The following is a 20,464-nucleotide window of genomic DNA, read 5'->3' on the forward strand; positions in this document are numbered from 1 at the left end:
ATACAGGTTTACACATTCCTTTCCTTGCCAGAGTATTTCCTTTCCTTCTGGGCTACACTACTACCTTCTGACATGGGATGTAGGAAGCCAGATCTCAGACTTCCACCTGTATGTGAAATGTGCTAGTGCTGCTTCATCTCCAAACAGAAAGGGTAAAAAAAAATCTATTTTTAGGTTTTAATATATTTTGTTGACAAAGAGATAGTAATATCAAGCAGTTCTAGTGGCTTAGTGGTCTGGAATTGGACTTTGAAATACTCTATATGGTCTTTTAAAGTTTGTGTGTTGATGGAATGACACAGGAACTAAAGGGGGGGGTGTGAAGTGAAAAGGGAAAAGGAGCCAAAGGTGCTCTCTGAATCACAGTTTGATTTTTTTCACTCTGACATGCTAAAAACCAGTTCATTCGTATGGAATGGAACTTTTAAAAGAGCTGGGATTAAGCTACTATTGTGGGAGTCTAAAGAAACACAGCTGACTGTGTTTTCTGGTTTGGGGTTTTTTTGTTTGGTTGTTTTTTTCATTTTCAGGATTGGTTTTTCTTTTGGTTTTGTTTTGTTTTTTACATATAATGTAAAGTACTTCATTCATAGAATATCAAAGCTGTATTCCCTAGCAGGAAATATGGAACCCCAGTATTATTTGCACAAACATGAACACTTAAATATAGTGTGAGACTCCAAAAAACCCTCTGTTTTTTTGTAGGATAAACCAAACTTTTTAGTAGGCATAAGCTTTGAGGGTTTACAGATTTTTCAGTGGCTACAGCAATAGCTTTAAATGATGCAAGGCAAGTTCATTTTAATATTTACCTCATTATGCTCTACAAATATTTCACTCTACTCTTCCTTATTCTGAAGGACAATCATAGCATGTCCTAACATTTACCCAAACTGGTCAAGAAAAGTAAAGATTGGTTTGAGCAGGCCTATTTTTAACTGTTCATTTTGCTGAGTAATAACAGAAACAGAAGCTGGTATGAAAATACTGTTTCAGAGATGAAGGATCCTCCTAATGGCATCTGTTTACTGACTTTACCTGTTATATGCAAACAAAGTTCATCAGCTGGTCAATTTTAGAGTCCCTGATCCTAGGGAAAATGGAAACAAGTAGGCACAAGAACTGCATCATTTGCAGTTTTATATTATTTAGATAAAACCAAATCAAAGAGTTTAAGAGAGGAGGATCAAATGTTACTTAAGGATTCTTTTATGCCAATAGCTACTCAAAATCCAAGTAATGTCAGTTAAAAGTATTTTTAAAATAAAAATGTGATTTTACAGCTTAGTCATTCTAATGACCAGCATAGAGATCAGCACAAGGCCTATCACTCAAGGTCCAAAATAAGGCACTTGAAATTAGTTTTTATTGGTTTGGAGCAACATTGTAGCCTTGAACTTGCCCCAGTAGAACTGTTACACTTTACTTTCTTCTGCTGTAAACTGGTTCTCAGTCAAAAACAGTTATTCAAAACACGATTTAAAAGTTTCTTTCCTTTGACCTCAGATGAAACCAGAAGACACTTGTTCATGCTTCATTTTTCCTCTAGGTTTTCATCCCCCTGAAAACAATGAGTCAGGTCTCTGTGGAAACTGGACAAGTCCAGCAGATCCTCTGAACCTGACAGACACACTTGACAAAAATGCGCTTTTCTTTAATGCTGAACTGTTTACTCTTCTGGGAGTGCAGAGAACTCCCAGTGTGTCAACCTAAGAAATGGTGGCCAACAAGAGAGTCCTTCCATTAGACTGACTCAGAAATCAGAAGACACCACCTGCAGGCCTGGGAGGATGTGGAAGCTGCAACAAGTGCCTCTCAGCAACAGCACATCACCTCCTTTACTCTGCTGCAGCATTCACACATCTGAAAAGCAACCCTAGGACCTGCTGCCTAAGTTTTCACTCATCACCTGATAAACCTCTTAAAGGAAGATAAATAAATATAAACTATTTGCAAGAGCCATCAGTGACTGAACACTACTGTAGTGCATTTAAAAGAAGTGCCATTTCCAGAGAGCCTTGGGAGGCTCACGGGAGGGACGATGCTTATAGTGGGGAAAAAACACAAAATACTCTAAATTCAAACAGGATGGGAAGCAGTGTGACATCCAAGCACAATTGTTATGGCAACTACATAGTAAGAATGCAGTTGTAAGGCGTGCATTCCACAGCCCTGCACTGCTGCTCATGGTTAGGAGTGCTTTACCCCACCAGCACTCCTAACCACCTGGTGGGAACAGTAGCAGGGATTTGTGCTTCCTGGCACCACACAGCAGCAGCAAAGAAGCAGAGCAGAGCTCCTAATACTTTCACATTGTGGATAGCAAATACATGTGTGTTCCTGTTAAGATCAGATGGTCTGCTCTGCCTACATGAATTTCCATTCTCTCACTCCTGTTACCATAGCAAAGTGATACATTTGATCACAATTTTAATAGTCTTAGGGTTTATCGTTATGTCCCTTTTTAAAATCTGTTTGACTTTATTCCCAAGAATGCTCTAGCCCTCAAAAAGTCTCTTAAGTAAATGGGCATGCTATATTTAGAATGAAACACAAACCCCAACTGAAGAAATGCAAGTCTGGCTACTTCATTAAAACTCATCTTTAGTTCACGTAATTTAAATTAGCAAAGCAATATACAAATGCTGATACCACCTCTTCTTTGCTTTACAGTGTTTTAACATTAAGAGGAGCTTAATTAATCAGGCTCAGCAATTGGAAAGACAGGATATATGCAGGAATCAGGATCCAGTGATCTGTCATTGCATTTAATTACCTTGTGTATTCTGAGACTTTGCAGGGTTTCTTTCCCAGAGAGAAAGAACGGACCTCGGAGCCATGGTCCAACTTTCTCTTCATCTGCAAGGTGAGGGAAAAAGAGTAACAACATGGATTTAGTTACACAATCAACCTTAGTTAAGTGTACTTCTGTAAAATTAACACATTTTTACCTTCTACTTTTATACCAAATTTCAAAAAGTTGACACTCATAAAATCACTTAAAGCAGTATTTTATTTTCTGAATTCAACAATATTTGATATATGTTTTAGAGGGTACATGTATATATTATAGCTCTTTTAGGGTCCAAAATCTATTGGAATTACATTATTTTAATTCCCAAACTGTGCAAAGTGTGTTGAACTGTGTTAATTTATTTTATGTTGGTTTATTCACTAAACCGTTCTCTTTCTGTCCTCCCAGGAGAGGAGGGAAGGAACTAAACCAAAGCCATGGATTCTTTGAATTCAGGTTCATTGCTTAGTCTCTCATTGAAATGGTTAAATTTTAGGTAGCCTATCCGCATTATAAAGCATATTTATTTCAGGGTCTAAAAATATATAAAAAATTACTGTATCTTTTGTCTATACTTTTATCTTAAAGCAGTACATTGAAAACATTTCTAAAATTGCAGTAAAACTGAGTGACAGATTAACCAGTATTTTTCCAAGAAGGGTAAGGATAAAAAATGCTACACCCTAGTCTCGAATGTCACCCGCAATTAGATATGATCAAAACCAAATAATGAACAGGGCAGCTGCTAAAAGGGGAAGCCAGACTGCAAAAATTACCAAAGAGATGGAAACCAATGAAAGCCATATTTATCTAGGCAGACAAATAGAGATTACTTTCTACATATTTGGGTAATCTTTAACCACAGACTTTTGGACTAAATGAGACATACGTGTGCCAAATGCAACTTCTGAGTTTTTGCTGGTTTTCCTTTTTTTTTTTTTTTGAGATGTGATACACCACAACAGTTTAGCCAGCTGAAAAATGTTTACTGCTGTTTACAACTGTGAGCTGCAAAATACATAAACTACTAGTATTACATTTTGACTTTAGTGTAACCATTTCCTTCCTTTTTTTCAAAATTCATGTTTAAGATACAGTTTAAAAGTTGGCATCTTTCATACACAGCTGATTTGATCTTTTTTAATGTTGTATTATAACACAGTTATTTAACCATTTATTGTATCAGTCTAGCTACCTAAAACAAAACACACCAAACCCAACAGGATTCTCTAAAGCTTATGGTCCATATACTTTTTTTGTGATTTTGATTATTTATACTTTTAAAATACCCTTATGGCTTTACCTAAAACGGTCACCAAAGATCTCATGTTCTGCTTCATAAGTGCTTACACAGGAAAGCTAAGGGTGGTTTTTATGGGAACAGCTACAACACAAGCAGAAGAGCTTGCCTTGTAGCTGTGTTTTCTTGCCCATGTCTCACATGGGACACTCCACGGCATTTCACCAGACGAGCACTGAGCCAGAACTGCCTGCATGCTGCCGAATCACCAGCCTCACCCTCGCTGCTTCCCCACACCCCAGGAGGGGCAGCCCCCCCTTGCTCCCCCCAAGAAAACCAGTTGCAAGGCTCACTGAAAAATAATGGATCCCATCTTTTATTGCTGTGCTAGGCGGGTGAGCCATCAGAATTACCGGAAGCGTAAGTAAGCTGTTTGAGAACGAATTTCAGTATTTGATGATAGACTTTTCAGAAAGGATTTTTCCTCTTCAAGAAAAATTTTTATTTCCAGCTTGCCTTTCTGAGACATTATCATCATCGTATTCCTCTTCTGCTTCTCACAAGAGGGAGATGCAGTTTTGCAAAAGCACATCTTAAAAATAAAAAGTAGAAAGCCTACAGCAGAATACTCAGCTCTGGTGATTTATTCTTTTGCGTTAGTGAAGAAAACAACATGCATTATGTTGCCTAATAACGATTTCACCTGTTTCTTTTGGCTGGGTTTTTTTCAGACATTTTAGGCAACTTTCACATGGGGGCCACCACGCAGACTGACTTCCAGTATCTCAGAAGGTGCTAAGTAAATAGACGGCCAAAAATGCCGTTTATCATATGAAGAAGATAAAACTTTCTTACAGCAGAGAGGTCTAGTGACAAGATTCAGACATGTAAGGTCTCCGTGTAACCAAAACACAGAAACCGTCGAGCAAACATCCCTCTAAACATTTAATTTGTCGCTAGGAAAACACAACTCCTTCAGACAACGTTTATTTATCAAACTAACCGAGACTGCAGCATATAAAAAAATTTAATAGATATAAAAAACGAAAAGAAGGGGCAGCAAACTGCATTCCGCATCGCCGCCCGCCACCAAGCGCTGGCAGCGCTCCCCGGCAGCGCACTGACTGCAGCTACGGCCGGGCGGCAGCCCCCGCCGCCGGCACGTCTCCGCCCGCGGACCGCCGCCGCCGCGGCCCCCGCCCGCCCCTCCCTGCCCCCGCGCCCTCCGCGGCCGCGCACCCGCGGGGAGGGGAGGCGAGGCGGGGGGGCGGCCACTCACTTTGTAGAAGATCATCTTGAGGGTGCCGTAGAAGCCCATGGTGTCGGCGCGCTTCCCCTTGCGCGGCGGCGGCGGCGCCCCGCGGGCCCGGCGGCCGGGCAGGCGCTGGCAGTACAGCCCCTTCTCCGGCAGGTAGGTCACCGCCTCCCGCGCCGACATGCTCGGGCACGGCGGGCGGCGGCGGCGGCGCTGCTCGGCCCGGCTGGCCCGGCCCTGCCCTGCCTGCGCGGAGCGCGGCTCCCCCTGCCCGCCCTGCCCGCCGCCTGCCTCCGCCCGCCCCCCGCGCCCGCCCCGTCCCTCCCTCCCCGCCCGCCTCCGCAGCGGCGGCGCGGCACTGCGGGATGCGCGGCCGGGAGGGACCCGCGGGCCCCGCCGGCGGGAAACCGCCCCCACCCCGCGCGGAGGGGAAGGAATTAAAAAAAAATACCCCAGCGCTGCGTCGCTTTGGGGCTATTTCCCCCCTTCACCTTCGCCCCCCGCACCCGCCCCCTTCTCCCGCACCGCCTCCGAGGCAGGGGCTGCCCCCAGCCCTCGCTCTGTTCTCTCAGTGCCACTCTCTCCACGGTTTTTCGAGCGGGTGCAAAACAAGCTCGTTTCCACTAATTATAATTATACCGTCGCCCTCGGCGGGCCTGGCTGGACTCGTCCATGACTGCATTCCGTGGACAGACGCAAATTAGTCCTCCAAAAGTGCGGGTAATTTTAGAATAATTTGAAATGCACTACAGTTTTGCCAGGGAAAAAGCTGCTGAAATACCCTCTGTTGGCTAGACAATAGAATAAACGGTTTTTGAAGATTTAGGAGTTGAAAGAGCCGAATCCAGCAATTATGTAATACACATTAAAGTAGTAATCCAGAGCAGAGCCGCGGCGGAGCTGTCAGCGGCAGGAGCGGGGTTTCCCCAGCAGGGAGGCAGGCAGAGCCTTCCCCGTGCACCTGGAACAGCCTGGACGCGCACACACGCTCCCCTCTCCCGCACAAGGCAGCTCTTGGGCGGCACCAAGCCATCTTAGCTCGGGCTTCAAATCCTACGCAGGATTCTCACCTGGATTTCAGGGAAAGCACAAGGAAAGCCCTTGGTAATTACTTGCTAAAGAACGCTCCTTTTTTGGTCATTGTTCACATCAACAAATCTGTCCGGCTCACCCTTACGGCTCGATTCAAGGGCACTGAAGTTCCTGACATATAGGCTGGGCTCTCAGACAGACACCTGGAACCAGCACAGCAGCTAGGCAGCTTGATTTTTTTAGTTTCTATACAGACAACTCAAGAGACTTCAGCTTCAGAAATTTTTCTTTCTTTTTCTTTTTTTTTTCCTTTTCCCTCCTGCAAAGTTTTCTGCCCAAGTTCAGAGCAGAGCATACCCTGAACACGATCTGAAGCTGCAGCATTCCCCTGTAATTTTCCCCAGGTGCAGTGGAAACTGGAGATGCTCAGCAGCCCTCCAGACCGATTCACTCAAACAGAAGGAAGCATGTAGTCCATTCCTTCTGACCTGAGGGGAAACTGTCTTCTTCTTTATCACCCAAAGCAGCACAAAAAAGGTTCTACCTTTACAGAACACACTTCTAAAGGAATGGAAGCACTTTCTGTAAAGCCCATTAGCTTCCTCATTACTACTTTAAAAAAATCTCATATGTATTATTACTTAGCAATAGCTAAGTGTGGCAGGTGTTAGCACACCCAGATAAGGTGAAATCCCTACCCCCACAGCACAGATTCTGTCTCTCTATGGTTTTATGTACCTCCCGTCCAGCACTGAGTCTTCACAGTGTTTTTCATCTCCCAGTGAAAATGGTTCTGCCCATCAAATCTTGGCATTTATGCCATTATCCACTAAACTGCAGTGCTGTATATTTTATGAGAACAAAATGGTCTTGAGTTGACTTCATACCTCAGATATGAACAGAGCTGTACATATCCCAGGAGACTATTACTGCTTGCCTTTGCACATCACATGCAAAAGGGAAGGGAAAAAAACACAGGCTGCATATACACATTGAATAATCACAGGAAGCAAATTAATACTCAAACAATCAGAGTAAGAAAGAATTTGAACATTATCACTGTGAGGACTTAGAAGTACTTTATATATGTGCTTGCCTAATGTCCTGTGATACTTGCAGCTATCTCTGCCCCTTCTCCCATCAGTGAATGCACTCGATGCAGAGGGGGGATGATGGCTACTCTTGTTCCAGCACAGAAACAGGAATGGCCAGGAAATCCCCAGAGATTAGCCTCTCCCCCAGCCCAAAGACAAGTGTAATCTGACAGCATGGCTAGATTTATCTTTTCAACAAAATGTGCTCCGGAATTAAGCAGTCAATGAGTTGAATAATAATTAGAAATTACTATTTTCCTCTCTTTTGGAGTACTACTATTGCAGATTACTTCTCTTTTGATCATGATTGGCAGATATTCTCTCATGGTAAAAAATCCCACTGACTTAACCACTAATCACTTTGCCACAGTCAGGACCCATGTAATAACCCCAGCAATCATTTGCTAATGGTAGAAAACTTGGTATGTCAGGTATTTATTCTGCACAAAAGGTTTGGGTTTTTCCCTAATTTTAGAAACAGCTATCACTGACAGATGTGACATTTGAACAATGACCATCTCTCATCTAGCAATCTGCCTTTCTCAGAGCAAAAAACAAAAATTGCACATGGTTATAGCTCTGGCTCTCACTTTCTTAGTATTTATCTCTGTAGTGGTCCCACTTTTGAATGTCCACAAATAAAGAAACATTCCCTCTATCTCAAACCAAGTTTGATAGTCTCTGGGTAATTGCAACATTGATCTAGTTGGATGTTTGCTCTTCTCCAAAATGCCTAACCACAGCCTAGGTTCTCCCTAGTTATTGGAGGAGAACATGCTCCACCAAAGGCTGAGGGCACCTCCTGTTAGAGTTCCACTCCAAATTCCTGTCTAGAAAGGACTTTCTCTCTCTCCCTTGACTTTGAGAACCACCCTGTCCTCAGAAGAAAATTCTGTAATGAATGCACTACACTCTCCCTTGTAGGAAATTAATTAAGGTTTTGCAAAAGTGACGTGGAACTGCCTAACGTGGGAAGACTGAGGTCACACACCTTCACTCTGTGCCTTCTGGGAAAATACAAAGGTGAGAGAATAAGACCCCAACCCTGCAGGTGCTTTTGAGAGCCTGACAGCAAGTAGCAAAGATGATGCATTCACTTACATCCCTACCAATATTTGAAATAATATTTACTACAGTAACTTAATGCTCCAGGAATACTTAATGGTGTAAAGTAAACATTCATCACAAATTAAGGTACACTGAGGAAGACTACAGTTTAAAGCAATGTTAAGAGAAAAATCAAAAGTTACCATGTTTCTTTCCCTGTCTGGTATATATGTAATTTCAAAGGTTGCTCTTGCTTTGTTTAAGCTGACAATAATTTTTCAAGTTCTTAAAACCACAAACAACATACAATTCATGACATTTAGAAAAATGTCTACACCAAAATTACATAGTTTTCAGTGGACACAAGTCCAATCTTATTTCCCATCAGTGCTGCCAACTCTTAATTAAAAAAAATTCACAGCATCCAATTCTTTTCCTGTTGGCAACACTTCTAGCACCTTTACCAGTTTGTCATGTGGCATGCTGTAATTAAGACTGTCTATTACTTCTAATGAAAGACTAGAATGAATTACAGAAATCACCCGCAGAGCTATATAATCCCCAGAAGAACGGAGATTACAGTGCAACAGACCAAAGAAACAACATTTTTGTTGGTTTTTTTTTTTTTAGTTGGAGAAACATTTTTGAGTGGAGAGACTACAGGATGGTCTGGCTGTGGTAATGGCCAGTCAGCATTTTGAAAAAACACTGGTGCTTAAACCAGGGAATGCAAAAACATTAATTGGCATTTCACATACACACATATGTGTGTCAGGAGCATAATGTGTGCAAGAGGAACTGTGGAGCAATATGGTTTGGTATCTCCATTAATATTGGTAAATGCATCATTCAAGACAGTGCCAGAAGGGATTCTGTGTACTCTGCACATTTAGCAGACGCTTAGCAGACTGACTCCTCTAAAAACATTTCAGAGGGATTTTTGTGTGTTGTCTAATAGGATTGCAGGGTTTTTTCTAACCAGGAAATCAAACATCCTAAGCAGGAGGGGCCAAATCCTTAGCTGTGCAAGATTTACTCTGGACACAGTGAAGATGACCTGAGAAGAACAGTCATGCTTAGTTGTTTTCCCCTTTCTCAAATTTGGACCCACTTTGGCTTTAAACACTCCCCTTATGCTCGGTAATCTAGTTTGGGCAGCTGCAGCAGCCAGCACTTTGTCTTCTATATTCGACCTATTCATCCAACTACATACTTCATTTAATTTGCCAAATGCTCCCATTCAGGCAAGAATCTGGCCCCACAGAGAGGTACTTCTGCCATCTGCTTTAGACATTTAACTACAGCTTTTCTTAGGACACCTACATTTAAAAGCCCAAGTTCCCATTTACTCAATGAGAAAGGCACATGCTAGAGTGTAACATGTATAAGGTCTCAGAAAAGGAGAAAAACATTCCACATGACAGCAAGTGTTTAACATGTTTCAAAGTAATTCAGGGTGGGCCTTTCCACTACAAAAAGGCACTACTATTATTGTTAGATCTTTTTCTTTTTGAACTATAATGAAATTAAACAAGTGACCCACTGCGATCATAGAAATGCCATGTTCTCATGGCTTCTCCCAGTTTAGTTTGGGCTAGCCAGCAGAACTACACGCTGCAGATTTGAGATTTATTAGTGTGCATCCTAGTTGCTGAGCTGGAAGTATTTTATGGGTAAATTGCAGATCAGTGGGCAGGGTGAGACAAAGGTTTAGCACACTCACCGGTTTATTTGGCTAAGGAAGTTCAAAGGCACAGTGTAGGATGCACCTATCACACAGGTGTAACTGTGTACAACATACCATTAGTATTGATGCTGCAGAACAGACCTGGAGAAATGAATTTAGGTGCACCAGTTTGTGACCAACAGCTGCTACATTACAGCCATGAGGGAAGAACAAAAGCAACTTGGCTCCCTGGAAGCAGCTCAGATAGAGGAATTTCTGCTCAATTTATTTATAATGTGGGCAGCAAGCTTAGAAAGGTTCACTCCTGCATGTTTGCCTCAATACAGCTGAGGAAGAAATTTACACTTATGATCATGTGTAGTTCAAGTGTAGTACAAGCAATTCTGGACACTGCAATGTGCACTGACCAACAGCTTAATGATAAATGACATATTTTTATAATACTGATGAGCTTAAGGTTTGGGCGGAAGTAGTGAAAGCAACAGTAACTCTATTATGGGAGGAAGGACCCAGAGAGGCATTACATTAAGTTGCGTGAAGCCTTCCAAAGCTTACTTAAGTGGAGTGGAGAATACATATTATGAAGTATGATAGGTAATACCAAACTGTTTCACTAACTGTATAATGTTTCTTGGCAAAGCATTTTGAAGACTGCTTTCAAAATGAAATTTCCCACACATGATTATCTGTGATTTCCATGCAAAGTAAGGTACTGTAGTCAAACAAATCTGTAAAAACACTTTAAGCTTTGTTTCTGCAGGGAAGGAAATGGCATTGATAGCAACTGAAAAAAATCAATTAATATTTATTTATAAATCCTGATCCTATTAGGATAGCGTGAACTTTGGTTACAAATACCATTTTAAAGGTATATATCTATAGCAGAGATTTCCCATAAACTACTTTCTTAAAATACTTGCTTTTAAAAAAATAGAGCTCTAAATGCATTGTGATAAATTCAAAAGGTGTGCTAGTTAATGGCTGTAAAAAATAGCTTTGAAAAGGATTTAAACGTGACGTGTATATAACAGACTTCGGCATTGGATGCTTATAATAAACTTCAAATTATGTTTTAAGAGCAGGGAGATTTCACAGACAGGCTTAATGTAATATGGCATTGCTGTGTCTCCAGCAGAGCAGAACTCCCCTCTGAAGGTCATACATCCTGTTCTCTTTGCTGGTTCCCTGGAGCTGGGCACAGAACTTGCAGCATATGCTCCAATGCTTAGGTTATTTTAAAGGAGTACAGCCAAAGCTGTCATATGCCCATTAATGAAAGGAACAGATCCATGCACTCTTCCTTGGTGATAACACCAGCTTAAAGATGTCCCAGGCTCACCTGCTCATTCCTGTCCCTGAATGGCTCTTGCCCTTATTTTCTGCAGGACAAACATCTGTAGAAACACCCTGTGAACCAGATTCATTAACTGATGCAGGGTAAAGAGAGACAGGTTTAAGTTTTTACCCTTGGGGTTTTCTTTCTTCTTTCTTTTAGAACTAGTTGCTAGTTTAAATTTCTACCATGCTTTCACAAACAGCTGAGCCAGCAGAAGCAAATGAGCAATTCACAGGCAGGGCACAAACTCCTTGAGCCAGCTACACCACTGAGAAAAAGGTATGAGGAACTATGACCTGAGTGTCCCATGCAGAGAGGATAAGCCTATTATTTACACCTAGAGGCACCACTCTCTCAGCTATAGCTTCATGTGCATTTAAGCCAGCACAGCCACTGGGAAGAAGAAAAAAACAAACAGTTCCTGCACTTGTGGCTGCCCTTGGCCACTCATTTCTATGCTTGCATCACCTTCTCAGGTGCCATCACAGACTTCATTGTATGGCTCTGTGGTCAACTACAGTGGCAACTGACCTTGGGACCTTTTAGCTAGGCTATTTTCCAGCCAGGTCAGATTCCTCATCTCCCTCACTGCACAGCCACACACATATGTGCCTGCATAGCAAGAGATACAGCCCACTCTCTCCTTTTTAACCTCAGAAGAGCTTGAACACTTACCTTGAACACTTGCAAAACTACAGCCCTAGGTGAGAAGGCAAGGAACTGTGGGCTTTGGGCTTTGTCCTCCCAACCCAGAGGACTGTATTATCACCAGAACAATTTATTTGCACGGAAAAATATACTTCAGTCTGAGATAAATGGAAATGGACACTCAAAGATTTACCACAAAACAAGTACAACAAGGTGAACCACAGGCAGGGGGTATAATGCCAGCCTTCTTTAAACAAGTCACATTGTAACTCCAGGAAGCTTGTCTCATTAGAACTCTATATTATTTCACTGAATAAAACCAACAAAACCAGAACATTTTTCTTCCCAAAGCATTTTTCTTCTCGTTAAAGAAAAAGATAAATGAAAACAAAATATCAGTGCAGCTAAGCTTCCTGTTGCTTTTAATTCCCTGTGACAGTAACCACATGCAAGTTTCCTACACAGAAATATGTGGTTTGTTTTAAAACTAGCAATATTAGCATATAATAAACATTTTTTTCAGGGTGCATATTCCTAAGGAGCAGAGTTAAGGTTGATAATACAACCTGCACTTTCATATCCTTCACCGCTTTCTGTGCAACAGGAACATTATGAGTTGCTTTACTGAGTTTTGTTTTTACAGAGTATTGTAAGTTTATTCATTTTTCAAAGGAATTAGAAGGTATTACATATAATACATCTTGCAAAACAATCTCTAATGGCAGCAGATCTTCATAAGAACTGCGTCTCCATTCATTGTGCTCCTATTAAAGTTAACTGTAATCTATTTATTATATCATTAAACTTAATATATTGTGAGATGAATTCTATTTATAGATGCAGTAATAGCTGTGCTAATCACTGAAGTTCACATTGAACCAGGCTGTGCTTCTGAGTCACAGCAGCAGTTGCTTCAGAGACCAAAGGACATTCCTAAATGTCCTGAAGTGATGACCTTGCCTGTTACACACTGGGCAAGCCCAGGTGGCCCTGCAAGCCTCTGGCTCCCAGCCTTGCACTGAGGAGGAAGCTGGCACCACACATCCCATCCACTTCCCTCCCCTGGCCCACTCTTCTCCCAGATATCCGCACACACCACTGAGGTCAAGGGCAGTGGCTGCCACACGACGCCAGCAACCAGAGGCCACCTGGGCACAGGGGGTTCTGTTGGCACAACAGGAGGATAGCAGGTCACTGCCTGGGGTCTTTTTAAAATAATTGTACTTTATATTCCTATCATAGTTATTTCACACATTATGCATGTGACAATAGTCCATAAAGTCACATGCATAGAGACTGTTCTTAGGCACACAAAGCACAAGCCCTCCTTGCTGATCAATAGATGACAAACATGTTACAAAATAAATCAATAGGAATCAGTTCCTTTTCTCAATACTTCAACCAGAGAGCTGAGTTTTTTTTGTTTATATTGACAAGAATGTTTCCAAATTGGAGAAGTGTGCATTTCTGCCTTTGAACACCAACGTTCAAACTGTTTTCACTCAAATATAAGCAGGTTGTCAAATCACCTTTGTATAGAAAAAGAAATGTGTGTTTGGACTTGGAAGGCTTACCAAAAATGTCTGTCCTTTGCACTGAATACAAATGGGGGACAGGTATCTACTGCTGTTTTCTGTTAAGTTTTCCTTTTTTTTTCTTTTTGAGATAGCTTTATTTTAATTGCCAAGAGAACTGCTTGTTTATCTGGCATAATCTATACAGATTTATTTACAAAATAGTTTCTGTTGTCATTTGTGGTACGTGAAAATGAGAAGGGGTTAGTTGTGAGTCTTGAGGCTACAGACAGAAGAATTCCTGGAATTAGAGATTAAGCCAGAAGGATTCAGGAAGAATGTTAAAAAAAAACTATTAAAAATGTCAAATCTCTTTTCCTACCTGTTTTACCTAAAGGGGGGAAAAGGTTACAAAACCAAGCATTCAAAAGAATTTGAAATGACAGGAATAAGATGCTTTTACTACGAAAGAGCTGCTTAACAAGATAGCCTGTGCATGGTACATACTAAATAAGAGAGATTCTGTGGAAACAGTGTTTGAGCTTGTGATTTACTATGTATTGTTATCCACCTGTGCACACGCATCATGTTGCAAAGGCACATTCCAATGTTTTAGGCATGGCATCCTGGCATCCATTTTATAGCATCAAGGGGATTCACCCCATCATGTGGCAATGCATTGACTCCCTGTCCAGTGAGGCAGGCAGGAACACAGCCTGAGCCCCCAGGTGACACCCCACCACTGTGGGTAACCTGCAGTGAGGAACAGCAGGATGCCATCTTTGGTGCAAATGCTCTAGAGGAAGGTGAAATGTGATGTGATGTGCCAGGGCAGTTTGCTGGTAACAGAAGTGTAGGATCCTTGAGTCTCAGCTTTGCAGAGGTGATGGTTCTGTTGAATACGTATGAATTTCCTGGCTCTCTCCATCTTTTCCTCCTCCTTGTTTCTCTGTAAGCATCATCCCCAAGGTGCTCTCTCCATCTTTTCCTCCTCCATTCTCTTGCCCTGTGCTTCCTGTATCAATATCCTGGCCCAGTATTTCCCCAGTAGTTTGGCCCATCCTGCCCTCTCCACAACATCACAGTCTAACAAGACTTATTGTCCCACTTTATAACTCCTTTCCTTTCCCTTCCCATCTTCAACCACATTTTCTCCCTCCCTGGAATTCAGGACAAGCATTTTTCCATACAATGTTCAACCATCTACAAGGCAGGGGACATCTGGACTGCAGGACACATAAAGGCCTGGGTTGGAAGTGATCTTCAAGATCATTTAGTTCCAACCTCCCCCACTGTGGTCTTTGATGCCACCCACTAGATCAGGCTCTTCATGGCCTCATCCAACCTGGCCTTGAACAATTCCAGATATGGGGCATCCATAAGCTCTCTGAGCAACCCTCAGTGCCTCCTTAGCCCCTGGCTAAAGAATTTCTTCCAAACATCTAACTTAAATCTCTCCTCTTTCAGTTTAAAACTGTTTAAAACTGTTCCCCCTTGTTCTGTCATTACCCGCCTGTATAAAAAGTGACTCTCCCTCATTTTTATAAGCCTTCTTGAGGAACTGAAAGGCCACAGTGATGTCTCCCTGGAGCCTTCTCATCTCCAGCCTGAACAACCCCAGCTCTCTCAGCCTGTTTTCACTGAGGTGCTTCAGCTCCCCGAAATGCTTCTCCTTTGCTTTGTCTAATACCTGCACCAGCAAGTTATCTAGAGGATATTTGGTGTTTTCTCTGCCATCCTTGCCCACATCTGCAGAGCAGCTGGAAGCAGCCACTGGAGGGAAGATGCAGTTCTGCCAACATTGCCTTTGGCTACAGAATGCTTGGTGAGTCCCAGGTCAGTCAGGTCAGTCTGATGAGTACTATGACTAGTAGGACACAGAGTCCTTGCAGCCCAGAGTGTCTCTGGTACATGAAAATGGTCATTTTCCCATGACACACACTCTGCCCTAGCATTAAGCTGCAGTGGTGGTTATAAAAGGGAAAATTGCACATTCTACCTTGCTTGATCCAGCTTCCTTTTCTCACCCAAGCCATGTCTATGGTAGAGCACAGAGAAGGGGATTTACTCCTTTTCCATGAGCCCTCATGATTTATTGCCATGACAACTCACCCCTCTCTAGAGGCCTGGGGGAGCCCTGTGAGCTGGTTTCTCCTGAGTACATTCTTCCTGCAGTGGAGGGTGGATGCCAAACCTTTGCAGAGCAGAAAGGAATGCCAGGCATCCCAGGGTCACACCAGATGCTTTGAAGGCTTGCTAACCCACTGTCATTAACCTTATGCTGTGCAATTGCATGTCAAAATGGGCTACAGGCAGAGCAAGGAGGCCAGCAAACCTGCCCCAACTCAAAACACTCTTCCCTGAACAGGTGCTTCCAGTCTAGAAACCACACAGCATGCTTGCCTGCCTCTACAAGAGACACAGCACTGCATAACTTCAGGTAACCAGTCCCTCATCCAGACGAGAGGGATGACAATTGCTAATAATTATTTTTTTTTACACTGAATTTAGCTTTACCAGCACAACTCTTTATAACAGATGTTTCATAGAATTCAAGAAGTATGAAATAGGTGGCACATTTCACAGTGTTTCAGAGATATTTTCAGTGCTACCTGTAGAAAACCTAAGAACTAAGCATAAAAAAGGAAAACTACCACACCTGTCTACTGTTATGTCTAAACTTCTTTTGGGAAGGCATTTTGTTAAATAAAAGCTTATGCTTCCTTTATAAAGCTAGAATATTTCTACTTGAATTTAAAAAACTAGAAGTTAAAAAACTCTGTTTCTACCCTCAAGGAAAACTGCATGTTGCAACATTCACATAACCTCAGATATCACATATTTAACCATTTCTCTAAAAACTTCTCAACTGCCAGATCAGTGTAATGGAACTGATGTGCTCCCTAAACCAATCCATTCACTGTGGGTTAAATAGCAAGACAGTTAACGAAACTCCTGGGTTTTGAAGTTTTATTTATAGACTGGATGGAGTAAATTAAAGATTTCGAAATTTTTTTGTTTGCTGTTTCATTCACTCGTAACCACAAAATTAGATGGCAACCATGGTTTTGAAGTTTGAAAGTTTATGGAGACTCAGTATTTCACAAATCCAATTATTTGAGGAAATGCAGTCCATCTATTGTTACTGATTTACGAATTAAATGCCAAAGAATAGTCCATGTCACCAATGTGGTTGGTTGTACAAGGAAGTATCTTAAAACTATTTTAAAATAAAGAGGAAAAAAATACAGAATATTGCAAATTATTATTTGAAATTAGCACATTGGAAGAGAGATTTAAAATTCTGTAATAAAGCCTGTGCAAATATATGTCCTAGTTCCTATTCCTTTTATTTTGCTGAAAGCAACTACTAAAGCTTGTTATTAGCTATAACATTGCTTAAGCAATGCCAGCAATGTTCTGACAAATCTCTAGGGATTTTTTTACCACTTTCCTTTTATTATCATACTCCATCTCTAATATTCAATCAGTGCCAAACTGGTTTATGTATGCCAATCTTTCTCACAGAAATGGAAAAATATCCTGCTGTATGTCACAGGCCTGCTGATGTGTCAGGGAGAGACTGAATGGAAGTGGGAAAGGGAAGCAGGAGGGAGGAGGATGAGAGCACCAGCCTGCAGTCTGGTATTTAGCAGAAGTCTCATTTTTTTTTGATCAGAAAGTTGGCAAAAAATCAAAGTGCAGACTAGCATTAGTTAGGTCCCTTTTAGTTTAACCTTCGACACAAGCTTCACACACCATGAGGACTCTCCCTTTTAGTCTAATTTCAGACACAGAACAAACTTGTGCCTTGAAAACTGGCCAGTCCTGAATCCCCATTTTGCTACCTACCTTCAACAAAACATGCTACGAGCCACTGATCAGATCATTCACTGATGAACCTAAATTTCAATTTCTGTGCAGTTATTTAAACACAGCTGAATTTCCCCACTGGGACAAGATTGTACAAGGTTCACTTTTGTCCCTTGTAAAATCATAGACAATGTTTAGGAATGTTTGATTAAAAAGAAAATTCTGGGAAGAACTCATTTGCTGCTTGTGTAAATATAGTTCCTCTTTAAAATTTGATAACAACAGTCTTAATGGAATACTACAACCTCATTCATGCTTTTGAATAAAGTGATTTAAATTGGCATGAACACAGTTTAAATACACTTCTTCCCAGCTAACTGTTGGCAGCTTTTTAATGGCCTGCAGGGACAGGTATGACTCATGCCTGCTCTTCAAAAACTTTTTTAAAATGCAGATTTTTTCCACTGGTCTATTGTGCTTTACAAGTAAACTGAAAGAGACTAAAATTAGAAGGCAGACCACTACCACCAGAGGGATTAGGAACTCCTACGCTATGCTGATTCCAAAAGCTGAATTGGTTGACCTGTACTAGGGACTCTTTTATTTTGGTTCCTACTACATTTCTAGGAAACTTCATCCAAAGTCTCTCCTGGTTACAAATGATTTTAATTCCCTGTGCTTAGAAACAGCGGGTGGTCTCTGCATTCGCATGCAACATTGCACTGAGCAACCCTCATTCTCTGCTATGCAAGACTGAAAAAAGTGAAGGTGCTCCCCCTAAGTAAGCCAGCATGAGAACACTACTTGGCACAAGTCATATGGCAAAGCTCTGGGGTTTTTAAAACAACTGCAGAAACAGTTGTTTTAAAACAGTTTTCATGTGCCTTATGCACAGTATGCTCATATTTACTGATTCTGATTAATACAAAGTTTGGTGGACAGCTACTCTTAGAAGGGAATCCAACAGTCTCAAGTTTAGACTGAGCAATCAACCTGTCAGGGAAAAGACAGCAGAGGATACTAACCTTCCCAGTAATTCAGGCATTTTAGGCAGTGCAGACTACTGGGTTAAAAGCTAAAACAACAAGGTACATTTCAACTCAAGATAGGGATGTCAGCCTCCTTATCAGCACAGTCCTTCAAAGAGCCCTCTGAAATTCTCTTCCTTTGAGACAGACAAGCCCCACATCTGCGGCAAGATGTGTGGGCTACTCAGTCCTGAAGAGCACAAGAGGTGCTCTCAGAGTAGTATCCTGTTAACCAGAAAACCTGAACAAGCTTTGTACTTCTTTATGCAAAGCACCTAGGGAAAAAATGTTAAGTACTTAATTTGCTATATCACAGAGGAAAGTTAAATGTGACTCAGCAGGTGTACATACTGAGAAGCAAGAACAGTAACACTAACTGGGCTTTGTTCACTTTCCTGTTCATGATAGCTGGTTACATTACCATATTATGTGCATCTACTTTAGGAATGGTGGGGTTTTGCTTTTACAGCAGGTAGACAGCTGGCAGTGTTGTATGGCGCTCTGAAAGGAGCTATAGAAACGTGACTAGTAAGCTGGGTTAGCTGTTCAGTATTCCAGGCTAAATGGGAAAATGGGAAAAAGAAAAAAGAGGAAGACTCAGCCAGAGCCTGCATTGATCTAAAGCATGGGTCAACAGTTCCAAGACACAGAAAATCCAACTCATTTCCCATTTCCAATTTCTGGGGGACATCTATTACAATCTAAAAGGTATCTGTTTTGAAGAGTTGTGATACTAACACTGTTTTCTAAGCAGAGGCAGTGTACACTGAGGTTAAAGAGATGGCTGTACCAAAAGAAATCTCATCTCAGAATTTAAAAAAAGTGTGAGAAACAATCATAATGCCCCTTAACCTCCACAAAAACTATACTCTTTTGTTGCAAGAGAAAATGGAACTCTTCACTTAAAACTTTAGCAGATGCCCAAGTATGAGAATGGGGATGGATACCAGGATAAGGAGCTGTCATGAAGGCTGTAAAAACAACCAGCATACCAAATCCAACCCTCTTGATCTTTTGGAAGGGCATTTTCTATATCTGCAACTGGCAGTTAACGTTTTTCTGGTTTTATATCTACCTAAATATATAAATAAGTAATCAAAGTGTCCTCAGCTCCTGAGGAGAATTTGTGCTCAAGGGTATGTGACACTTAGAGAGATCCCAAGGAGTGGTTCATATACCCTTCATCTTTTCTCACTGCTGAGGTACTGACTTAGCCCTCAATGAAACAGAATGTGCAACTGGTCTCCAAACAAGACCCCACCATGCAAGCTGCCAGCTGATGGTATAACAAGAGAATCAAAGGCTGCTGCAGTTTTGTCCAGCTGTCACATATCCAGCTTACATTCTCTAACAAAAGTCTGAGCAATAACACCTAGATCTGAACAAATCTGGTCCTGCCCAACCAAAACCTCGGTCTAAAAGAAATTACCTAGTAATTTCTTCCATAAAACACAAGAATTTCAGGAAGGTAAATAACCATTTTATGCCCCTGACAGGTCTTTCTAAACCTTCTACAGGTTCTTCCAACTTTTGATTTCCCTGAAACAAAACCACAGTTCTCACTAATATTCTGGAAGAACAGACAACTAAGAAAAAATTTTCCAGCGCTCAGATGTTAAGACTACGTCCCCGCAGCATTAGTGTCTTCAAAATGTTTTGAAATGAAAGGGAAAAGAGAAGTAGCTTGCCGTAGTTTCCAAATAATGCAGTTATACTACGTTTTATCTGTATGGATGCCATCATGGAATTGCACTATTCCTTTAGGGGCCTTTGGGAATGAGGTGAAAATATTATCCTGATCTGCATTAAACCAGTAACTGAATTGAGTATATTTGCTTCTTCATGTTCAGCGAATTTCAAGAAGCTCCTAATTTGTTAGCACTTTTCAGAGTGATCTTGAAGCTGGAAAGGAAAGGGACAGCTCTTTGTATATAACAAAGGTTTGTCAAATAACATCAATATTCCTCATAATAAGA

At 41.5% G+C, this 20,464-nt stretch overlaps 1 protein-coding gene across 2 annotated transcripts in view; it reads right to left on the bottom strand.

Annotated features, from left to right (window-relative positions):
* The window catches only part of FBXW7 (F-box and WD repeat domain containing 7), a 177,420-nt gene that overhangs the window by 27,768 nt on the left and 129,188 nt on the right, over positions 1 to 20,464 (bottom strand). The window contains exons 1-2 of one of the 2 annotated variants that reach the window (XM_036382109.2): positions 5,314 to 5,516; positions 2,777 to 2,859 (exon numbers count right to left, since the gene is read on the bottom strand). In XM_036382109.2, coding sequence (XP_036238002.1) covers positions 2,777 to 2,859; positions 5,314 to 5,472 — 242 coding nt within the window. In that variant the 5' untranslated portion in view covers positions 5,473 to 5,516. Of the gene's footprint in view, positions 1 to 2,776; positions 2,860 to 5,313; positions 5,517 to 20,464 lie in introns of those variants that run through there. The other variant, XM_036382108.2, reaches the window with a different exon arrangement.

The sequence above is a fragment of the Molothrus ater genome, chromosome 4, assembly GCF_012460135.2.
Source record: "Molothrus ater isolate BHLD 08-10-18 breed brown headed cowbird chromosome 4, BPBGC_Mater_1.1, whole genome shotgun sequence".
NCBI classification, from domain to species: domain Eukaryota; kingdom Metazoa; phylum Chordata; class Aves; order Passeriformes; family Icteridae; genus Molothrus; species Molothrus ater.